A 19569-nucleotide genomic window follows, 5' to 3' on the forward strand; every position below is an offset into this window, starting at 1 on the left:
AGTTGGAGAGAGATTTGGTTTCACCCTGACCCTTAGGGCTTGAATAGTCACGAAGTTTGAGGTTTAACAGAAGAGGTCAGTAAACTTTGAGTAATCAAAATTTTCACCGTAAATGTTAAAATCTTCTTTTAAGCATATAGGTCTAATTTTGGAATCTATATTTTACTGATTTTCCCCACTTAATCTTGTATTAGGCATGAATTTCTGAGTGGAATTCATGCTGCAATTGAAGTGATTATTCTTTCTCAGGCATTGAGAGGTAGAGGCATATGAAACATAGGAGGAAATGTGGGGTTGGAGCATGTCTGGTATCATACTGCTTTACTCAGTTAAAGGGTATGATAAGTGCCCTGACAGGGGTGGCTCAGTAGAGTGGGAATCATCCCGCAAAGCGAAATCGGTTCCCCTGTCAGGGCTGATGCCTGGGTTGCAGGTTCTGTCCCCAGTTGGGGCACCAATCGATTGGTGAGAGGCAACCAATCCATGTTTCTCTCTCATACCAATGTTTCTCTCCCTCTGTGTCCTCTTCTTCCCCCCCCCCCTTAAAAACAAATTAATAAAATTCAAAAAAAAGAATATAAGTGCTATGAACTTTCTTTGCAGAAAAAAATTCTTTTAATACACAATTTCACGTATCATTGCAAGGTTTTTGTGAAAAGGAATACATAAGCCTCATTTATGTATTTAATTATCTTCCCAAGATAATTAAAAACAGCAAACACTCACTTAAGATATTTGGCGTCCATGTGATTTAGAAAATTTTTAAAGGTTTATTAACTAACTAATACAGCTTCTATAGAAGTAATTTTAGAAGTGAAAAGTTAGTATTCCCTGGGGGTTTGTTATGTTACTGTCTTTAATTTTTAAGTTGCATCAGAGCACATCTTATTTATAGAGAATTATTCTTTTTCTTGTGTAAGCAGCAGTAATGCGCAGTGAATCAAAACTTAACCTTAATAGTCGATATTGAAATACAGAACACTTTGGTCTTTTTAAAATGAAATAAAAGACGTGTCAACTTCCTTTATTTTTTTTCCCTGAACTTCTGTGTCACAGATATTTTGGTTTCAGTTGTCATTTTTAAACTTGACATTCTCTGCTGTTTAACTGTACCTTCTAGGAGTGAATAATTGTGGTCTGATCTAATATTTGTCTAGTATGTCAGCCCTAATCTAATTACATTTAATTAAATTTTAACCATAGTGTTTGAATTTACTGTTTCTAGATGAATCTTAACTTTGAAACGTGCTTTTAGGTATTGAAGTTAAGGCAGAAAGATTATTGGAAGAACTTGATAATGGAGTACTATTATGCCAGCTGATTGATGTTCTTCAAAACATGGTGAAAACATGCAGCTCTGAAGACCCAGGGGTAAGTAGATGCCTGACAGTGGTGATTTTTACCTCGGTGCCTACTGACTTGTTCATGTACATTTCTTATGATCCCTGCAAGATTATAAACTTCCACCCCGACTATCTGTAAGACCTTGGATAATTTACTTAATCTTTTTGAGAATCTATAAAATTGTTTTTACTTGTGAAGTGGAGGTATTAACATTTATCCTGTAGAATTTATTTGCAAGGATTCAGCAAAATTAAATGAGATAATCTATAGATGGTGTTTCAGTTATTGCCTGGTGCATAGTAAATATCCAGCAGATAGATCTTCTTGAGAATAGAAATACTGGGTCGTTGTGAGAGTTCATTGAGAAAAGAGCTTGCAGTGGCTCCTGGTAAACAGTTAGTAGCTAGTATCATCTTTTCATTCTTCATATTTCGGATTGGTGAGTAAATTCTATAAATATTGGTTAAATGAATAATAATTTTTTTAAAGATTTTATTTATTTTTAGAGAGGGAAGGGAGGGAGATAGAGAGAAAGAGAGAGAGAGAAACATCAATGTGCGGTTGCTGGGGGTTCTGGCCTGCAACCCAGGAATGTACTCTGGCTGGGAATCGAACCTGGGACACTTTGGTTCCCAGCCCGCGCTCAATCCACTGAGCCACACCAGCCAGGGCTGAATAATAATTTTTTAGCCAGTTTTTTTCTGTTGACTCTCAAGTTATGATTTGAAGTAGATAAGGTTTTCTCTCTTTTCATCAAACATGGGTTTTCACATGGGGTCTCGACATACTGTTGGTGAAGTATAAGCGGCATCATCTTTCTGGGGAACAGCGGGTGATCTATTTATACTTACATATCTCACATTGAAAATCACATCATAAAAATGTGAAGGAGTTAAGAAGTACAAATTGATAATTACAAAAAAGTCATGGGAATGTAAAGTATAGCATGGGGAATATAGTCAGTCATATTGTAATAACTGTGTGTGCTGCCAGTTGGGTACTGGAAATATCGGGGAACTGATATTTCAGAGTATGTGATTGTCTAACCTTGGTGCTCTACACCTGAAACTAATACAAAATAATATTGAATATATATGGTAATTGAAAAATAAAATAAAATAAAGACTATAAAGCACCTCCTGTGATACATAATGTAATTCTGCTTTCAGAAATTTGTTGTAAGGAAATTGCAAATTCACAAAAATGACTGTGCAAAAAATTAGTAACAACTTAAATGCTCACCAAGAGAGAGAAATTGGTTCAATATTAATTATGGTACCTAAACACAGAGGAATATTATTCATTCATTTATGAGAAATGACTCTTTCAATCTGTTCTTTTTTACCCTGAAGGATGCCTACAACCTACTGTTAAGTGTGCATGAACACAAGTTGCGTTGGTGAACACACAATACAGTGTACAAATGATGTGTTATAGAATTGTGCTCTGGATACATGTATAATTTTGTTAACCATTGTCACCCCAATAAATTCAATAAAAAGGGAAAAAGTAGTGTGCATAAGCACACACTCACATAAATCAGATTGCAGAATAGTGCGTTTGTTTAATGTTCTGTAGGTACACAGATATCTTCCACGTGCATATTTGTGCCTAGATATGTCTTGCTAAAATGTGGGTCAGAGGATTTAGTTGATACTAACAACCTTTGTATTTGGTTGTATTGTTTGATTTTTGGGGGGGGAGCATGGTCATATATTCTGTATACATTAGAAAAACTCACAAGGCTATTTTAATTCTGGAAAATAATAGTAACAGAAAGGATATATAAGGAACTGGTAATAGTGGTTATCTCTAGGGAGATAAAGGAACTGAGGGGTGGAGGTAGGAGAGAGACTTGTATTTACTATGCCTGTTGCATTTAAAAAGATTATATACATGAGTTGCTTAATCAAGTAAAAATTTAAAGTAAAATAAAACAAAAAGACCTTCCAACCTCAGCAGTATTATCTAAATACTGTTGGCTTAGAATATAACCAGAGATATTGAGAACAAACTGATAGTAACCAGAGGGGAGGTGGGAGGGTTTTCAGGAACTTCTATAAAGGACTAAACCAAAAGGGGTAGGATCAAGGGTGGAAAGTGGGGATGGCTGGGGCTGGGGGGGTGGGGAATGGAGACAACTGTACTTGAACAACAAAGAAAAAAAAAGTTTAAAAAAAATAGATGTCAAAAAAACTAGGATTCTGTTTGAATTAAGAATAGGCTCCTACTTCCTTATTTGATAGTCTCCTCAGGAAACTCAACCATATTTATGAATCTGCAGATAAGGAAGTAAGCAGACAGGAGTGTCTGTTAATCTTTTACAAGGCAGTAATTTTGTGTTTGTAGTGAACTATGTATGGCGAGACATACTATAGAGATGTACTTTGAAAGTATTAGACTGTAATTTTTAAACTTTTATTAAATTTATTTTAAATTTAAATGATTCTTCTATCATTTCAAAAAGAAAAAGGTTAGAAATTCTTGATTCTACTGCTAATTTTAATCAAATTGTTTCTGAAATATACTTAAAGGAGAGCAAAATAAAATAAAGTAAAATAATTTTGAAGATACCTGTTTAAAGTTATACACTTTTTACTTACATTCAATGCACTGGACATTTGTTTAGTGATATTAAAATGGGTATCTAATGAAAATACCCTTAATGTGTTTTTGAAATTATTCTTTTGTCTTTTCCAGAATTTTCCAATGAGAAAAGTGCCCTGTAAGAAAGATGCCGCCTCAGGTTCATTCTTTGCCCGAGACAATACTGCAAACTTCCTGCACTGGTGTAGGTGCATTGGGGTTGATGAGACGTATCTCTTTGAATCTGAAGGTTTAGGTAAGTGTCGTCATCATTGTGTTCAGTGTCTATTATAATGTTTTTTAATGCCTTGTTCCTGATTTTTCTTTCCGAAGAAGGACTCAAACGCCACATCTCATTCTCCTAGAAAAATGTATACTTTAAAATATGTCAAAGAATTAGAGAATTTGATTCTAAATCAAATATATTAAGCTTTTCATTTATTGTTAAAGATCTTATATATCTAGAATGCCCTAGAAATATTTTACTTTCTAAATGAGTTGGCTGGAGGAAGTTTCTAGATGAATGCTTTACTAATTAGTAATGGTTTCATCAAGAATTACTCTACTTAACTAGATAATTATAGAAATAACAAGACTAAATGATGTACATTCATGATTTTAGCTTCACCTTGTAAGCAGCAGCTGCCAACTTGATTATCTAAATGGGTTAATGTTTTTGACTATTCATTTGACAAAGTCATGCTCTACTGAAGAATTATTGACGTGCTACTCTCTGTGCACTGACTAAAGTGGAAGCTATCTAAGTTTGAGACTGTAACATATATTTCCTCAAAGCATATATATATGCTTTGTGTATATATATGCTGTGTGTGTGTGTATAGTTATTTCTTTATCTATATTATACCACACACACACCCAGAATTTATAATGTTTTGATGGGAGCAGTAGTATCCCAAGGGTGTGTCATGGGAGTAGTAGTTTGCCCTGGTAGAGAGAAGTAGTATTTTATCACATTGTGTAGAATTGCTGGTTCATGGTGATAAGAAAAAGCAAACTGACTTTTAGTTGGTTTTATTACTGTTTCAAAGTCCTTGACTGACATTGCATACATACCCTTGTTGCCTGCACTCGGGGCAGGCTGCCCCCACTGCTTCCCATTCAGTATGCCTCTGAGGTTCCTATCCACTGCAGAATAAAAAACAATGCAGCTGATCGATGTTTTACCTCCAGGTTGCGCTCTGCTTGAATCCAGGTGTGTTGATTATTATTGACAGTGTGATTGATTTAATGGCATATACCACTTCTAGAAATCAAAGGAGAATGGAAATGCTTTGACTTCTCTAGTTTCCAGTTTATTATTTCTGAAAGGATATAAGATTGTTGTATATTTCTCATTCTCAGTAGGAGGCATTTTCCAACTGTTCTGACAGTCAGTGTAGGATTAAATAAAGTACTGCCAATAACAAGTTCATTTCTAGGCATTGAGCTGATGAGCTAATGTTTTTACTTTCTAAAGATCTCAGAGATGAGTTCTTTAGAAACTTCATTTTTTTACATTGTGCTAGGGACTTAAGCCAATTTTAAAAAGGTAATACTCTATTTAAAGGTATGTCTAAGTGTTCAGAGAAACAAGTTTAATAAAAACTTCAGGATAAATTCCTTTTGGTATGAATTTTAAAGTCAAACATAGGCCTTTTTATTGCTTCCTGCTGGGGGTATAATAGATGTTATTGATAAGTCAAAAAACAACTGTCATTTCCATTCAAGGAGTCAGTATACGTACAATTTATCACACAAACCCATTACTATGTTATGTTTCAGGAGTTTAACCTAGAGCTTTTAACTCTAAGGACAGGGAAAGGAAGTTAGATGATCCACAGCTACCATATTGGTGCATTTAGCATGAGTTCTAATCATCAGGGGTTTTTGTTTTGCTTTGTTTTTTTTTTTAAGGATCTCTGTTTGAACTGTTAGGCTTAACATTTGGGTTTCTTTTTAATGTAAAAAAAGGTTTTTAATTGTGGTAAAATATGCAAAACAAAATGTACTATTATAACCATTTTTAAGCATATGAGATTTTTATAGCATTAAAAATATTAAGCTATACTTCATGTAACATAAAATTCATCATTGAAAAATGTACCCTTCAGTGGTTTTTTTATATGTTCACTGTGTCATGCAACCATCACCACTAATTAATTCCATCAGTCTCAAAAGAAAACCCGTACCTATTAGCAGTTAGGCCCAGTTATGTACTCCTTACCTTCATCCCCTGGCAACTACTAATCTCTACTTTTTCTCTGTGGATTTGTGTATTCTGGGTATTTCATATACATGGAATCATATAATATGTGGCCTTTTGTGTCTGCCTTCTTTGTTTAGCATAATGATTATTTATGTTGTAGCTTGTAACAGTATATATTTCATTTCTTTTTACGGCTGAATGATATTCCATTATATGGATAGGCCACATTTTTAAAATTCATTATCAGCTAATGGACATTTTGGTTGTTTCTATTAATACTTTTTGGTTGTTTCTACTTTTTGGTTATGGGGAATAATGTTGCTATGAGTATTTATGTACAAGTTTTTGGGTAAACATTTGTTTTAAATCCTCTCAGAGACATACCTGGAGGTAGAATTGTTGGGTCATATGATAACTCTATGTTTACCTTTTCAAGGGACCACCAGATTGTTCACAGTGGCTGTACCCTTTTATATTCCCACTAGCATACACAAGGGTTCCGATTTCTTAACCTTTTCTCCAATGCTTGTTATTTTTCTTCTTCTGCCTTTGTTGCTGTTGTACTTTTCCTTCTCCCTCCTCTTCCTCTTTCTCCTCTTCCCCCACCCCTCCTCCTTTTCCTTCTTCTTCTCACATCCTAGGGGGTGTGAAGTGGTATCTCATTGTGGTTTTGATTTGCATTTCCCTAATGGGTAATGATATTGAGCATCTTTTCATTGGTTTATTGGCCATTTGTATATCTTGGAGAAATGTCTATTCACATCTTTTGCTCGCTTCTAGGAGTCATTTGCTGTGTCTTGTTGACTCTTAAGAATTCTTTATTGTAGATACCAGTCTTTGGGTTGTCTTTTCATTTTCTTGATAGTGTCCTTTGTTGCATAAGTTTTCAATTTTGATGAAATTCAGTTTATTTTTTCTTTGATTATTTGTGCTTTTGGTGCATATCTAAAAAACCATTGCCTAATCCAAGACATTGCCTAAATGTCTTGTAAGACATTTATAATTTTAGCTCTTCACCTATGTTTCCTTCTAAGAGTTTTGTAGTTTTAGCTCTTACATTTAGGTCTTTGATCCATTTTGAGTTATTTTTGTATATGGTGTGAAGTAGGGGTCTGAATTCATTATTCTGCATGTAGATATCCAGCTTGCCTAGCACCATTTGTTGCAAACCTGTTTTTCCCCTCTTGAGTTGTCTTGGCTCCCTTGGTTAAAAATCAGCTGAACGTAAACATATAGATTGATTTCTGGGTGCTCAGTTCCATTCCATTGGTCTATATAGCTATTTTTATGCCAGTAACACACTGTTTTGATTAGTATAGCTTCGTAGTAAGTTTTGAAATTGGTAAATCTGGGTCTTTCAACTTTGTTCTTTTTCAAGATTATTTTGGCAATTTCAGGTCTCTTAGCATTCCATGTGAATTTTGTCATTAGCCTGTCCACTTCTGGAAGAAAAGGGATTGATAGATATAGTATTTAACCTGTAGGTCAGTTTGGAGGATACTGACATTTTAACAACATTATGTCTGTCAATCCATGAATACAGGATATCTTTCCATTTATTTATATCTTCTTTAACTTCATTCAACAGCGTTTTGTAGTTTTCAGCGTACAAGTCTTACACTTCCTCCATTAAATTTATTCTTCGGTAGTTTATTCTCCTTGAAGCTATTGTAAATGGCATTGTTTTCTTAATTGCATTTTCAGATTATTTATTGCTAGTGTTTAAAGTGCAATGATTTTTATATATTGATCTTATAACATGCAATTTTGCTGAACTTGCTTGCTAGCTATAATAGTTATTTTTTGTGAATTATTTAGGGCTTGTTGAATACTAAGGACCCTGCAATCAGTGAGTGGAGATAGTTTCCTTTCTTTTTCAATATGGGTGCCTTTTATTTATTTGTCTTGTCTCAATTCCCTGGCTAGAACCTGCAGTACAGTGTTGAATAGAAATGGTAAAAATGGACATTTTTGTCTTTTCCCTGGTCTTTCACCATTGAGAATGATAATAGTTGTGGGTTTTATATGTGTGTCTGTTTTTATATTTATACAGTTCCATCTATTCCTAATTTATTGAGTCTTTTATCATGAAAGTGTCTGATTTTGTCAAATGTTTCTTCCTTGTCTACTGAGATAATTGTGTATTTCTTTTCCTTTATTCTATTAATATGGTGTGTATTGATTGATTTTCATATGTTGATGCAACCTTGCATTCTGGGATAAATCTCATTTGCTTCTGGATTCAGTTTGCCAGTATTGCATTGAGGATTTTTATATCTATATTCATAAAGGTCTTTATGTTTTCTTGTGATTTTTTTGTTGTTTTTTTGTTTGTTTGTTTGTTTTTGTGTCAGGGTAATATTGGCCTCGTAGAATGAGTTAGGAGTGCTACCTCATCTATTATTTTGAAAGAGTTTAAGAAAGCTGTTAACACATAGTTCTACACTAAAGGTACTTTGGAATAAAATTGAGGTGATATATTTTTTTCAAATAGTGTCTCCTGTTGAGAGATCTAAATTATAAATAATTTAATGTTACTTAAGCCTTTAGTTTTTTTAGAATTAAAATGCTATACAAATAAGGGTGCATGTAAGTCTTCATCCTCTTTTTGTTAACCGTTGTTTTAAAATTTATGGATGACAATAATGTATGGAGAAAACAAAATGTCTTTTCTAAGTTTCCAAATGAGAAATGTCTTCATCATTCTTTATGCCAGAAATATATTTTTCTATTTAATTTTACCCTGTAAAATGTGTTTTTTTCCTTCACAGTTTTGCACAAAGATCCAAGACAGGTATATCTTTGTCTTCTTGAAATTGGTCGAATTGTGTCAAGGTATGTATTCCACAATTTCAGAATTTCAGTGTCATAAATATTTTAAGCTATTTTAACTAGAACACTGTTTTCTATAAGTAAAAGAAAATGCTTTTATTGAAATAAGTAACTTTTTTTCTATTTTTCTTTCTATATCTTTACTAACTCTGTTCTGTTTGCATGAGCCAAGTCATGTACCGACATCTGCTTGGTCACATAACTTGCCTTCATTTAATGTTAAACTGTAAAAGCGGTAACTTAAAGTTTTTAGGTGAAGAATATAGAGCATGTAGTCTTGGTTAGCAGGTCGAGGCAAGGCAAGTCCTCGAGACACAAAGAGGAGCTGATACGAAGGCCACGCTTCGTGTCCTCCCTGCCTGGCTCACCCCCATCTTTACTCACACACGGGTCTGTGAGGTGCCTTTCAAAATCCTTGGTTGAATGTGGAGAGCATCCAGTAACCCAAATATATGTTCTGATGTGAAGTTTATAATCTGAATATTTGGCAATCTGTGGGACATTAAAAAGCATTCTAGATATCTCGGTGAAACACTTGGGAGAAGAGAGTCATACAGACTTCATTTAAAAATAAAATATAACCTATCGTGATATGCAAGGAAGTGCTTAGGTAAGACTCCACTTGAATGATGAGGTCTCCTAAATTGGTTTTCAGATATGGGGTTGAGCCACCGGTGTTAGTAAAACTTGAGAAAGAAATTGAGCTAGAAGAGACCTTACTTAATACTTCTGGGCCTGAAGATTCCATCAGCATCCCGAAATCCTGCTGTCAACATGAGGAGCTGCATGAAGCTGTAAGTAATTGCTGCACTTTTGACCATGATGTGTTCGTCTCCTAGACTGCCTAGTGATGCTATGTTCGAAAGAAAATGTTTCTTATTCAGAATATACACTAGTACTGACTTTCACTCCCTGGTGAGTTCAAGGCACTACGATAAAGGTGACTTTTTGTTACTTGTGTATGGCGAGGAATGGAGTTGAGGAATGTTGGGGCAAAAAAAGCTCAATCCATTCTGAAGGATACTGTGGGCCATGAGAATTCATTGATTCTTTTTTTTTTTTTAACATAGTAGTGTTATAATCTGATTTTAAAATTATAAGGATTACTCTCATGGTCACATAGAAGTTATATTGGTTTTGTGCTAATAATCCAGGCATAAGATGATGAGAATCTGAATTCAAGCAGTAGTAGTGGGAAGAAAGCAAAAGGAAAAAATGGAAGACATATTTAGAAGGTAGAACTGACAGGAATACCAATTCTGATAGGGAGGGAGAAAGTCTGGGATGATTACTAAGGTGTCTAAGTAAAGGGTACACTGAAACGTGGGGCATATAGGTGGCAGAAAAGTTGAGAGAGCAGATTGGTGGGGTTTTCCAGTGTGTCCCCCCTGACAGGATAGATGCAGACTTGGGTCTCAGCCAGAAAGTCTCCTTAATGTTCCCTGATTATCACTACACAGCAGTTGATAGAATTGCAGTTGGTTAGGCCGTAGATCTTCTATAGTTACTATAGTGTAACAAGTGTTGGAGGTGAACTAAGTATCAAATATTTTTTTTCTGCTTAGGCTGTTGATTAGATTTCTTGGTTTTTTTTGGATCGTAGTATTTTATGAAAGTACTTAATATGTAAAATTATTTAAGAAATAACAAGTCATTACTAATAAGTATGTAGAAAGTGTTACTTTGTTTTGTTTAAAAATAGTAAAAAGTATATAGTAAAACATTTGGATAGGCTGGAAAGACAGATTAAGAAAATATCAGCCTAAACACCTTTATCAGGTCAAAATGTATTTACATATATTATATTATTGGTTTGTATGGTGACTCTGAATATCACTATGTGATGCAATGATGATGCAGTAGGTAAAAGTAAAACTTATTTTAAATCTCATATAACCTAAAATAATGACAATAAAATAAAAAGGAAACATTTGTAAAATATTTTTTATTAAGTAGAAAATATGATGTGTTAATTTCCCTATTATATAAAGGCCATATACTCTTTGGTAAGAAAAACATTTCCAGTAGGTAAATGGGCAAGGACTGTTGTTCACACAAGAAGAAAATACAGTGTTGAAACTTACTGATGATCAAGGAAATCAGATATATAATTTGCGCTGTTAGAATTTTTTGAAGTTATGGAACCTAGTACTGGTAAATTCTAGTAACACTATACTTAGGGATTGCTATGGGCAATGGCAAATGAGGTAAACTTGCAAAACAAATTGACAAATGGATATCAAGAGCCACAAAAATTTTGCTCTCTCATTTTTATCGTAATTGAAAAGGGGAGGAAAAAGCATGAGTGCAAGTGCTCATTGCACTGTTATGGATAATGGTGAAAAATTGGGAGCAATGTAAATACTCTCAAATAGGGCGATGGCTAGTCAAGCTAGGATTCGTTATCTTAACAGAGTAATCATTTTATGTGATAATTTTGAAGGCTGTGTAGCAATAAAAAATGTTTATTTTGTGTAAAGTATGTACATATAGACAAACTAGATAAGAATAAGGAGAATGGAAATAATAGTAGGGAAGTGCCTTTGCAGATACTTTCCATTTTCTTTAGCTACTTCCATTAGTGTTATAAGGTCAAGCATGCAGTATGTAAAACCAGAAGAGAACATTTTTTATCTGTAGTACTTATTTCTTTTAGGCCCACCCTCCTTATTTAGATAATGGGTTGGTGCTAATTTGTACTGTTGAATATAAATGAGACTTGGATATTTCAAACAAAGAGAATAAGTGACTTTCTCTTGTCTGCACCCTTGTTATGAAAGCTAAAAAGGAACACATTTCTCTATGTTATAAGATATTCAGTGTCCACCTGTGCATATGTGAACTCCAGAGAACTTGGGGTCATGTTTAAAATAAGGAATAATTATTATCTGATTTATTATTTAGAATATTGTTAAGAAGTAGTATACCACTGCAATTCCGTAAACATGAAAATTTTATAGATTGAAAGTAGTGATTGAAATAAATACCTCTCTTCATATTACTTTGGTTAACTAATGTGCTAGTTCTATTAGAATTACAGTTCTAATAACTGTAAGTTCCTTGCCCAAGCTTAGTTTATTTTTAGGCATTTTATGGATGTGTACGTATGAATACGTGTGCACATGTACACATACATCCAGGCCGTGAATTAGATAAACTTGATTGAGTGGCTTATGAAACTCAGTTCTATTTATGATCATGTTATTTTATTAAAGAAAGGATGTAGGCAGATAAATTCTGGGCCCGTCTGGTCAGGCCCTGGTGAACCCACATGTGTTCATTCATTTTGGGCAGATAATTAAGATGGTCCTTAATTTCTATGAGTGGTCAGCTAAACTGGGCATACCTGAAGAGGCTTTTTTACATATCATGCATAAATTCAACTAAATGAATTTGTTTTGATGCTCTGGGTGACAGGTAATTGAGAAAAATATTTATGGTTTTTAAAAAAATAAAATTTTAGGAAAACAATATTTTTCTTGGTGGCTGATATATGACTTTTTTTCAATCAAGCATATCTCAATAGATATTTTTATTTAAGCTGTTTATTTTAATTTCCATGTTTTAAATATAGAATTCCTGGATTTATTTTTTGTATTTATCCTAGTTTTTACATTTTACAGATATTTGCTGCAATAAAAAACTCTGTAAGCTTCTTGAGGTGTAGAGGTAGGGTTTTCTCCCTGATGTTCATCTCTTGAGCAGGCTGTTGAAACAAAGTGAGCACTTCTAGTAAAATGCCTCTTGAACTGAAATTTTTAGAATTTCACCAAACCTTGGGTGAATAGATATAAATGTCCCTGTGTATTTTAACATTAGCTTTGGAATAAATCTAGATATTCTCTCACAGTATTAAGTTAGCTCAGTGTTAAGAGACAAATGAGAGTTTTAACATAAACTTTATCTGACTGGCCCTATCTTTTTTTATTTTTATTTTTTAATCCTCATCCAAGGATAAGTTTATTGGTTTTAGAAAGAGAGGGAGGAAGGGAGGGAGAGAAGGACTTGGGGGAAGAGAGAGAGAGAAAGAGAAACATAGATCAGTTGCTTCCTGCATGCACCCCCTCCAGGGATGGAACCCACAAACTAGGTATGTGCCCTGACCGGGAATCGAACCCACAACCTTTTTTGGTGTATGGGGCGATGGTCCAACCCATTAAACCACCCCGCCAGGGCTGACTGACCCTGTCTTTGATTTGACACAGGTACATTAATCTAGGGCCTAAAATAATTCAAGCTTAATGAATTAATGTGGCTTAATGAATGTGTTTTGAGTTGACTTTACTGTTGTACACATTCAGGAAATTTCTCCAGTGGTCAGTGAGTGCACTGCCAGCCTGATGGCACTGAGGAAAGAAACAGAAAGAAACTGAAGACCATCACCGCTAGTTTAGCTAGCAGTGATGAAGTTTTAATGCATTAGCTAATGTCTCGTCTCAGTATTTTTCAGCAAGTGAAGAAGAGAATTAAAGTTGCACTGCCTTTAAATTTTTATCTTTGAGTTTGATTTTCCTAGCTATCAAATAACCTTGCATTTTAGTGTTAAGATACTTTTGTCACAAGCGCTAATTGTTATTTCGTTTTAATCTTAGGTTACACATATTGCTGAAGACCCTCCTTGTAGTTGTTCTCATCGATTTTCTATCGAATACTTATCTGAAGGACGGTACCGACTAGGGGACAAAATACTCTTCATAAGAGTAAGTCTGCCATTTATATTCTATTTACAGTCTTGTCTTGAAATTAGATTTATTGCTTTACCTACATCCTTTTGCTCCCCTTTCACTTTTTAAAAAATGGGTGTTATTAATGAAAGAATCTCACTGTACAGAAAAAATACAGAGTTCTTTCATGAATATGTAACAAACTTAGGTAAACACCTTTAACACGACAAACAACTAACTACAGAATAGCTAACATTATTTTGAAATCAAATATAAGCAGGGGGAACATCTTTGTATATCTCAGGTAACTTATTCCAGTTTTCAAATTTTCTAAAAAGGAATAATGTTTCATTGTAGTAAGAAAAACACAAAACAGTACATCTAATAACATTAAATGTCATAATGAGGAAAAGAAATAGAAGCACTGCAGTTTATAGTAATACATACATTGTGTCTTAGGTGTAAAACCTTTTTACATCAATGCAGCATCAGTGTATTTACTAAATGCCGATGTACATACTTATTTCCTTTCCTTGTCCCTGCAACCTGCAACTGATCATCCCCTTTGCTGAGAAGGGGAGAGGAGTTTCACCTGTTCAGCATTCTGTCTATTTCTGATACAAGAGCTGTTTTATTTCTAATTTAGGAATATAATACAAAAGTATTTAAAAAATATAATTTCAACCTCTTTATTTTTTTTGTTTCATATATTGTCATTACCTCCCCACACCTTACCCAAATCACACAGAAACATTATGTGTACTTTCTTAAAATTTGCCTTCTTTTTGAAGGCAATATTGGCTGGTGATAGCGCACAGAGCATGGAATTTGGAGTTCAGATTTTTAGGGCAGTCTCATACAGTTGTGTAGCTTTCCTGTCTAATGGATGGGGTGGGGCAGAAATCCAGCCCGGTGTCCACTGGCAGACTCAGGATGTGCCTTACCTGCACAAAAGCACCATTTGGGTTGGCGCGGCCTGGTGCGTTTGAGGCAAGGCCAAGCTTTGTGATTTGAGACTATTTCCTTAATCTCTCAGAGCCATAATTTTCTCATGTGCAAAGAACCAGCAATAAGTTATATCAAAGGTTTTTTTAAAAGATTTTATTTATTTATTTTTAGAGGGGGAAGGGAGGGAAAAAGAGAGAGAGAGAGAAACATCAATGTGCGGTTGCTGGGGGCCGTGGCCTGCAACCTAGGCATGTGCCCTGACTGGGAATTGAACCTGCGACACTTTGGTTCACAGCCCGCACTCAATCCACTGAGCTACAGCAGCCAGGACTATATCAAAGTTTTTAAATGATCAAATTGATATAATATATATGAAAGTAATTTATTAAATCATAAAGTACATGTATTAGTCATTTTTATCTTTCATAATAATTTATTTTTATGTGGCATTTTTTTCTGTAATTCTCCATTTCTCCTCTCTTTTATTCATTCAATACTGAATTCTTTTTTGAATAATATTGCCCTTGCAATTTTGTATATTAGTAATCTTCATTGTTTAGGATGTAAGTTGTGTGTAAATATATTCCTTACAAATTGGAGGATATTGTTTTGTCATTTGCATGATTTCATATTGGATTAAATTTATTATTTCAATAATACAAAGAAGAGACTGTCAATTTATAATAAAGCTATTGGCAAATACTCTGAATTTCATAGAGCAAAGACATCAGAAATTGTGACTGCTAATGAATTGTAACTGTGAAACTTAGAGTTTTACACCTTTGTTTTTTACTTTCTTTTGGGGGAAAGATGCTTCATGGAAAACATGTCATGGTCCGTGTTGGTGGAGGCTGGGATACTCTTCAAGGATTTTTGCTAAAATATGACCCCTGTCGAATATTACAGTTTGCTACACTAGAACAAAAAATTCTAGCGTTTCAAAAAGGAGTTTCTAATGAAAGCGTACCTGATTCACCTGCCAGAACACCTCAGCCTCCTGAGATGAATCCAATGTCAGCAGTTAGCATGATTCAGAAAGAAAAATCAAAACCAAGTACTCCAGTTGGGGTTACAAGGAGCAAAGGAAAGCAGGTACGTCTGCCAGGTGTGACGCTGCCAGTATCTTCCCTGAAGGGACGTGACCTGAGCTCCGTGTCCGTCCGTTCTAAGATGCCAAGTTCTCCTGCAGTATCTTCTGATCTCAAACTCAGGTCTTTAAAAGGCATAACAAAGAAACCACAGGCTCCTTCAAACAGTGCATCACCTTCACTTGCTTCTTTAAACCCAGGAGGTAAAAGCACTTCTTCACCAGCCTTATCAAGAACTACACCTGGTGTATCTGAGTCATTAAGAAAATGTATCTCATCACCCAGTACTCCAAAGGCCAAGTTTATCCCAGCCCAGAAATCAAGGGATGTGCCTGAGTCTACATGTTTGTCAAATAAGTGTTCTGGAAAAACCACACCAAAGCATTTGAAACATAATCATGTGTCTTTCAGGGATAATGCAGTGTATCACTCAGCTGTACATTTAAATTCATCATCAAAGTGTCCAAAGCTACCTACACCTTCTCCTTCTGACCAGTCCCCTGCAAAAATGACTAAATCCAGCTCCAAAACAATAACCGCGGGTCTGGGAACACGGTCTCAGCCATCTGATAGAGCCCCGCAAGCAGGGGCAGTGCCGGCACCGAAGCTTAAGTCAGCCTTGACCTTAAACCAGCCACTTTCTGTATCCTCAGTTGCTCCTGCAAAAGCACAGGTATCAAGAGATAAGAATATAGTTTCAGTTGTCAAAAAGCAGCCTCAGAATATAAGTACATCCCAGAAGACAGGATTCAGCTCCTCAAAGTCCCCCAGTCGCACCCCACTGTCCATCATGAGCCTCCCTCAGTCTTCTACAAAGACGCACACTGTATCAAAGGCAGCACAGACTGCCACAAAGAACCAGTGTTCAGCCAGAGGACCTCCCAAAAGTGGCAAAGCCCCAGCTTCAACCAGGAAACCACCCTCATCTGATAAGGAAGCAGTTACTGGAAATAAAAAAGCTACTGCAAAGAAAAAGGAAGACGATGACCATTATTTTGTTATGACTGGAAGTAAGAAACCTAGAAAGTAAATGAAACTGTCATTTTAAGAAAACAGAAAAGAGAGTGAATGTGTTAGTTTCACATGTTAAAAGGTTCTGTTTGTGTTTGTCCGAACAGGTGCAGACATGGAGTACAATAGGATAGGGGTTGGAGGCTGGGACAGAGGTAGGAGTGGTAAGGAGAGAGCTCATCGGAATTAGGTATCTGAATTCACTGGAATGTACCCTTTGGAGTCGGGCAGTGGTAAAATCACCACACGGTTCTTATGAATAATAGACATTTATCTGGTTTTCAGTCCATAAAATCTTTGTTAGTGTCTGCCCTTTAAGGGGAATGTAAAGTCAAATAACACTACTAGAGCTTTAATTAATTATAGTTGCTTAATTTTGAATATGTATTAAGTATAGGTTTATATTTATATTGAGATGTTACATACCTGCTAGTAGCAGCAGTGGTGCTCTTAATATTAGTTACTGATTTTAGTAAAAAAAAAAAACAAACAAAAACAACGGTTTGGCACTTGTCTTACAAAAGGCACCTAATTTAATTTTCCGATCAGGATTGTCTGATCAGACAATACTAAGTTAAATACCAGTCGCTGCTGCTGATTAGGTTGTGTTATTCTGGGTTTGGTAAAGTTGCTACTTTTCTTTAAGCTTTCCAAATCAGAGGGAACTCAACTTTTAACTAGCTTATTACCCTTGGTAATAATTTGTTATCAATATTTTTGGTTAAAAAAAAGAAAGCCAATTGAGGTATTGTGAAATGTCCACTGAAATTTGGTAAAATCCAAGGTTTTCCATATGACTTGTAAGAATGTACAGCTTGTACTTTAGATGGGTGTTGTGCAGTGTGAAAGGGGAAACCGACCTAGTAGCTTTTAGGGCATTAAAATATCTTTAATAATGTAATTTCTTATAGGAGCAGATATGAATTTTTACATTAATATAATATTTTAACATCAGAATTATATTTTAACAATCCTAAAATTAAGATGATAAAGAATCTTAGAATTCTTATCCGAGAATAAGAACTCTATATTAAAAGGTGCTATGTAAAAATTCTATCATGTGGTTATTTTTCTTTAGATGGCACAATACCAGTTTTAATTAGCTTTTTCCAACAACATTCATTTTCTCTTATAAAATCATGCTGCCTTCAGTTTTGCAATGGCAAGTAACAGTATATATGCAGCATTTTCTGCTCTGTAGTCAGATTCTTCAAGGGACATATCCAGATCATGTCTGACTGCATAGACCCATCAGTCTAAGATGGTGTTTGTAAATGGATTTTTAAGAGATTGTGGATATTTCAAAAAGTATTAAATATTACTTTCATAAGTCTTGGAGTGTGTTTAATAACTGTATAGTATTATTAGTTATCGCAGGTTATTATATTCAATATTGAGGTTTGTGATTCTCTGTTTTAAACTGTAATGTGTTTTGTAAAGCAAAATAATGGTTTATACAAATGTGCAATTAGAATAAGCATTTTAAGCTGACTACGAATGTTCTATAGATCATAAAGCAAGAAAACTTTGTATAAAACTAAATGATCTTTTGTCTGAGGCATCTAGTTAAAATCAAAGATATATGCAAGCTAGTTTTTGGGATAACTGATGCTTTTCTTTTTAAAAGAGACACTCACCAAATATTTGGTTTAGTTCTGCTGTTGATCTGGGCGTTGAGAGAGATCATATGTTCAACTTTGGAAAATAAAATCAGTGTTCAAGAAATGCTAGAAACTTTATATTTTTACTGATTAGAAATATTTAATGCATGTTTCAGAGAGGAAGAATTTTACCTTTAAGAAGGAGTTTATTTCCTTGTAAGAAGAAACACTACTTTTGTATCAGTAACTTCTAGAACTTAAAAACAAAGTAAATGATATTATAGCCAACCTATGAATCCAAGTATATTTCACAATCTGTGAACTTTTGTGTGGGGAGTCATCAGGAATAGAGTATCCCATAGATATCTGGCACAAATTCCAATAGTTATTTTTTGAAAAATTGGACATTAATTTATAAGTAGCCTTATTCTTCATCAGTAGGAAATTTCTCCACTTATATTCATGTTGAATGAATTTTTATTTATGTATGGTCTACCCTTCCAAAATGAAGGTTTTTTTGAAATACACAATGCCTGACAGATACTTTCCTCAAATATATTTTCAAATGCTATTAAAGAAGAACTACTGTCTCGATAATCATTTTCACGATTTAAAAAAATATATCGTTGAAGTCGCAAAGTTTTTATTTCTCTTAATCATGGTGCAAGACTATGAAGATTTTTGTGTTTGATATTTAATAAGTTAATATTAAGCTTAAATTACTAAAGTAACCAGACAAAGAAATATTGTGTATTTTTTAAAAAATGGAATAAAGGGGTTTTTCTTGCTATAAATTTTTAATATGACTAATATATCAAATTAATCTTTAGAGGAACATGAAATTATGATTATTTTTACATTAGGTGTCTAAGGCTTATATCTTCAAAATGCCTTAGTAAATTAGATTACTTCTAACTCTTCTCCTCACAGTGAGTTTACAGTTCTTAGCAGATACAGGAAATATTTTGAGAAATAAATGACTCTTCCCTCTTCACTCTATCTCTGATTTAAAAAATCTATTGCTTCTTTAAAAGGTTTCCATAACAAGCTGTTATGATGTTGTGCTGAATTCTTACTCCTGAGTTCACATACTGACTATCCGAATACAATTTTGTGTGATTCCTTGTGCTAGCATCGTTTGTATAAGACTCATATTTTCTCAAATATTAAAATGTAAACATATCCACCAAGTTCTCAGTTTGCTTTTTTTGTGCATTCCAAATATATTCCAGCCACTTGGTTCATGTGAGAAATTGCATATGTGAAGCGTTTATAATTTGAGAATAGTT

At 34.5% G+C, this 19569-nt stretch overlaps 1 protein-coding gene across 3 annotated transcripts in view; it reads left to right on the forward strand.

Moving 5' to 3' along the window:
- The window catches only part of GAS2L3 (growth arrest specific 2 like 3), a 32524-nt gene extending 13061 nt beyond the window's left edge, over positions 1-19463 (forward strand). For all 3 annotated transcript variants that reach the window (XM_028533148.2, XM_036019461.1, XM_036019460.1), the window contains 6 exons: positions 1256-1371; positions 4045-4186; positions 8908-8971; positions 9624-9762; positions 13561-13668; positions 15391-19463. In XM_028533148.2, coding sequence (XP_028388949.1) covers positions 1256-1371; positions 4045-4186; positions 8908-8971; positions 9624-9762; positions 13561-13668; positions 15391-16698 — 1877 coding nt within the window. In that variant the 3' untranslated portion in view covers positions 16699-19463. The remainder of the gene's footprint in view (positions 1-1255; positions 1372-4044; positions 4187-8907; positions 8972-9623; positions 9763-13560; positions 13669-15390) is intronic.
- The last annotated feature ends 106 nt before the right edge of the window (positions 19464-19569 follow it).

Source organism: Phyllostomus discolor, chromosome 2 (assembly GCF_004126475.2).
Source record: "Phyllostomus discolor isolate MPI-MPIP mPhyDis1 chromosome 2, mPhyDis1.pri.v3, whole genome shotgun sequence".
NCBI classification, from domain to species: domain Eukaryota; kingdom Metazoa; phylum Chordata; class Mammalia; order Chiroptera; family Phyllostomidae; genus Phyllostomus; species Phyllostomus discolor.